Raw genomic sequence first — 4,699 nt, forward strand, 5'->3', positions numbered from 1 at the left:
AGAACCAGCGCTATAATTGAACAGCCAGCTTCGTATTCCTGGGCTGGATCTAACTAGTTCTGGGCTGAATCTATTGAACCAAGAATGGGGTTGATATAATTATTAACTAAATGTAGGCAATGTGTTCGATAAAATGCATTAGTGTGTGTGTTCAAGTTTTTCAATAGCTTGGCTAATGAACATGCCTCGATATTTTTAATGCAAATGCAATCTCTGGTCATTTTGGCATAGCATGACTTCTAATATGAGATTTTCAACTTGTGCAACACTAATTTGCCGTCTCTGTTTTTCTCTTATTATTCAGGGGAAGAAGTAAGAAACTGTAGTGTCCTCCTAACGTTTCACTTATGAAAAAGTGAGGGGCTCTTTTGAGTGGCACATAGGAAGCTAGCCCCTCCTACCAAACTGAACAAAGTAAGCACTTTAATATTTTGCTACTTGGGACAAGCTAGTCTCTATTCTTTGGCTTACAAAGCAAGACAAATCAAATACATGCCCACCAACTTTGCTTATACCCCAAAGCACCCCAACCATAAGCACTTAATTGTATCTAGATAAACAGAGAAAAAGTTAAAACAGTTGTCCAATTGCCATTGTAAGAGAAACTTTCATGCTTATTAAACAAGAATAATGGAATGAGAGCTAAGCTGGCCTCACTCTAACTGACTTAATGATTCTGCTAACTGTAATCTCTATTATTTATAAACTGAGGTCTGTGCAATTCCAATGTCAACGAGAATCACAAGATCACAAAAACAACTGAAACTCCCTACTCGACTGTATTCACAATATTTCAGCTAGACAGTTCGTCAAACACAATGCCTTCAGTCCCTGCTAAGATACTCATAGGAATCTCTTCAGACCCAGATGAAAGCAAACAGTTGCTATCACGAGCAATTAGTGTTCTGGCTCATCCGAATGACAACATTGTTGCCATTCATGTTCTTGGTCAGTCGGTTTGAATTTATGAGTACATCTTTGCATATATAACATTTAGTTGCATTATACTATAATTTGTGTCACATTAGTAGCAATGTCAACTTCATCAGTCAGAGTTGTTTGTATCTGTAGGGTGATTGCATTTTGAAATAGCATGCCTGGTTATTGATTTTTCAGTTGGCGAGGAGAGGAAGAAGCGCGAATCAGTAACAAAGTCTCAATCCCAACTTCGTAGAGCAAAAGCCTATGTTATATCTGTGCTTGGAGAATTTGCCAGGACTTGCCAATCCAAGCAGGTGAAGTCATCTTATTATGAAAAGGGATCATTGTAGAGTTCTTTTGAAACTGTAAAATGCTCGGTATCACTAACTTCCTAGCATTAATATACTCAGTTATTCTGTATTGATTTTCAGGTAAACCTGGAGGCAAAAGTAATTTTCTGCTCTAGTATTGGAAGAGGTCTAGTTCAGGAAGCAAAATCTATTTTCGCAGATTATCTTCTTCTTTGTAGCTCAAGAAACCAATCAAACAGGTAAAACCAACAGGCTTTGTCTTAATATCTTCCGTTTTTCTTCAATGGTGATCTCTCATGATTAACATTTTGAACCACATTAAACTAGAGTTCCATCCATTACAAGATACTGCTTAAAACATGCCCCGTCTGGTTGCACATTGGTTTTATTGGGGAAACCTACCAACCCTCAACAAAAGTCAGATTCACATTCTGCAGACTCGAAAGGTAGCTTATTTCAAATGCTTCTCAGACAGTACAAGACATTCTTTGATGTAATGTATTCTAATCTGTCCATAACCTGATAGCAGAAAGCCATCAATCAATTCCATGGCGGACTAAAAATACCATTCCGAGTGGCAGAAGTACATCCTCTTCTGAAAATCTAGGTGTCAAAGAAACGAAGAAAGAAATCACTTCACCAAGGGCTGTTTTAGATGAATTTGAAGTAGAATCTCAGAGCACAGATGATACTGGTAGCTATGGGGACTCGGCTATCATACAGTCCCCCTCTCTGGCTGCCAAGATCATGAGCCAAACCAACACAAAGAAGCAAGGATTATCACCATGCAGATTCATCACTTCTTTCTTTGGTTCACCATTCAGAAAAACAAATGGCAGTTTATCAAACAACGAAAAGCGATTACCTTCACTGAAGTGCTTCAGCTACAAGGAGATCATGAATTCTACAAACAGCTTCCACCCAGGTAAAAGTATTGGTCAAATTGTTGTGCCATTATACATTTTTTCATTAAAAAATGAATCCATAATTATTAAGAATGTTCTTATGCCATTGAGTTTCAGATAATCTGGTAGGTCGAGGTGGGTATTCTGAAGTATATAGGGGTAATCTTTCTGATGGGCAAACCATTGCTGTCAAAATGTTGGCCAAGGACAACAACAATGCTAACAAGGAAAAAGAGTTCCTAATGGAACTGGGAGTAATTTTACATGTCAGCCATCCTAATACAGCCAAATTAGTTGGTTGCTGCATTGAAAATGGACTTTACCTCATTTTCAACTTCACTGAAAACGGAACTTTGGCATCTGCATTACATGGTAAGAAACATTTACTGCACCATCACGCTTTGGAGAAAAAAATTTAAGAAAACCAAATTCATATATTGGTACTTTGGAAGAAAAAGAACATGTTGGAATTACTTTCGATCATGAGTAATTACATTTGCAATTGCTATGCCAAGTTTCTCAGCAGTTGGAATGTAATACATGATCTGTTGAGTTATGCAAAACAGATAATTATGCCTGCTATGAACAGCTTTGCTTATTACTTGGAACCCTGTCAAACAATCTACAGGTAAATCATGTGAATCACTTCCGTGGCCTATTAGATACAAAATTGTCATTGGAGTTGCAAAGGGTCTGCATTATCTGCATAAATGTTGTAAGCACCGGATAATACATCGTGACATAAAAGCCTCAAATGTCCTTCTTGGACCAGATTATGAACCACAGGTGAAGGACCAGAATTTATTTCAGTGTTCGCTTGAAAATTATATTAATTCATGTAAATTCAGCTGTGGTTTTATTTCTCTATAGATTACAGATTTTGGACTAGCAAAATGGCTTCCTAACAAATGGACTCACCACGCTGTGATTCCGATAGAGGGTACATTTGGATACTTAGCACCAGAGTACTTCATGCATGGAATTGTGGATGAAAAAACAGATGTTTTTGCATTTGGGGTTCTTCTTTTGGAGATAGTAACTGGCCGAAAGCCTGTCGATTCATCTACAAAAAACCTTCTACTTTGGGTAAGGAAATTCTAATTATATCTACCATCAAACCTATTACACACATACAAGCATATCAGTAAATTTTTTGATCTTCCTGTAATTGTTGTCAAGCTGTAAGAAACAGAATTCAGAAAATCAAATCCAGCAGCCAAACTGGATCCTGGTACAAAAAACCAATACTCTTACTTGTACTAAATTGAAATGGTACTTTGAAGACAAATTACGTGATAGAGTAATACAGAAGAAAACTTTGGAAGCCTCCAATCAAGTAAATTGAAAGTTCCTCCTCTAACACTTACATTTTTTTATTACTAAATTGATCTATATATAGGCAATGCCACACATGGAATCAGGGGACATAGCTAAACTAGCTGATCCAAAACTGGAAGCAAATTATGATGCAGAACAACTACAGAGAGTAGTCCTTGCTGCCTCATATTGTGTGAGACAAACGTCGGTATGGCGTCCATCGATGAGTGAGGTACATCAATATGCATATACTGACTCTACTATAGGTCACCAAGTACATGACTTGAGATTATATTTATATTTATGTTGTTTTTATTTTTTTTGTCTTAGGTGTTAGAGCTTCTAAACAAAGGCCATAAGTCTGAGATTGCAAGGACCTTGATTCCGAAGTTTTCCTCAGATGAGTTGGATGATTACTCCATGGTTTTTGGTTATGATATTCCAGAAGACATTGATTTGGAGGACTATTTATGAGTTCTGGACCAATTTTTTGTTTATTTATATTCTGCATTATTGCTTAAATTTTACCAGTGAATCCCCGAGTAATTCTGTTTGTTTTATTTTTTGGTAATTAAAATATCACCATTCTAGTGCAGACCATATTGATCACCATAATCTATAAAACTGTGACTCACCCAAAGAGAACACAATAAGGCAGCTTGTTCAAAACTTGGCATTCTAATTCAATGAAATTCTAGTAAGACTATAATTAAAGGATCACAGCAACTTGCTGTTCTCATTCACACTGTTGGTCAATTAATAAAAATTTCAGACAGGGGAGAAAGAAGCTAATAATCTAATTAAATCAATGATCATATAGGTACGGCCTCTTGGTCTGAAACTTGTAATATGACTTGTTTGCCGAGTCTTGGTCTCCCACATTGTGCTCCTTTTCCTCAGAAATGAAACGCTGGTTTATATCACTGAGTTTCACATACTTCTCTTCCAAGTTATAACTATGATCCCTGATGAATGCATTCTTCAGAGCCTTTTCTTGTTGTTCATGTGCCATATTCAACCTATTTGATTCAGCTTTTTGTAGTAAAAGGTAAATTCCTAACAGCAACTGCTCCAAACAAGAGAGAAGTGATGCTGAAGGGATAGAAAGGCTGGATATTTATAGCTTCACCAAGGAACAATTTTGATAACTGATTTCCTAGTTATATTTTGTTACCAATTGCTACTTGGAGAACACATTACTTCTATATTCCTAGGTAGAGAATGATTTTCCAATTCAAACTTGGA

The 4,699-nt window shown here is 36.7% G+C and overlaps 1 protein-coding gene across 1 annotated transcript; it reads left to right on the forward strand.

Annotated features, from left to right (window-relative positions):
- Positions 1 to 722: 722 nt before the first annotated feature.
- Positions 723 to 4,066, forward strand: LOC133712098 (probable receptor-like serine/threonine-protein kinase At5g57670). Its single transcript, XM_062138180.1, has 10 exons — positions 723 to 948; positions 1,117 to 1,235; positions 1,353 to 1,471; positions 1,560 to 1,678; positions 1,759 to 2,157; positions 2,255 to 2,509; positions 2,766 to 2,923; positions 3,008 to 3,223; positions 3,537 to 3,686; positions 3,785 to 4,066. Exons 1-10 carry the CDS (start codon positions 819 to 821, stop codon positions 3,926 to 3,928), a joined length of 1,809 nt encoding a protein of 602 aa, XP_061994164.1. The 5' UTR covers positions 723 to 818; the 3' UTR covers positions 3,929 to 4,066.
- The last annotated feature ends 633 nt before the right edge of the window (positions 4,067 to 4,699 follow it).

The sequence above is a fragment of the Rosa rugosa genome, chromosome 5, assembly GCF_958449725.1.
Source record: "Rosa rugosa chromosome 5, drRosRugo1.1, whole genome shotgun sequence".
Lineage (NCBI taxonomy): Eukaryota > Viridiplantae > Streptophyta > Magnoliopsida > Rosales > Rosaceae > Rosa > Rosa rugosa.

Bases quoted from the DNA above. Each gene is read 5' to 3' on its own strand.
- LOC133712098 (XM_062138180.1), top strand. From the start codon at position 819: ATGCCTTCAGTCCCTGCTAAGATACTCATAGGAATCTCTTCAGACCCA. The intron at 1,236-1,352 runs GTGAAGTCATCT...ATTGATTTTCAG, and splicing joins GGACTTGCCAATCCAAGCAG to GTAAACCTGGAGGCAAAAGT. The intron at 1,472-1,559 runs GTAAAACCAACA...ACATTAAACTAG, and splicing joins TCAAGAAACCAATCAAACAG to AGTTCCATCCATTACAAGAT.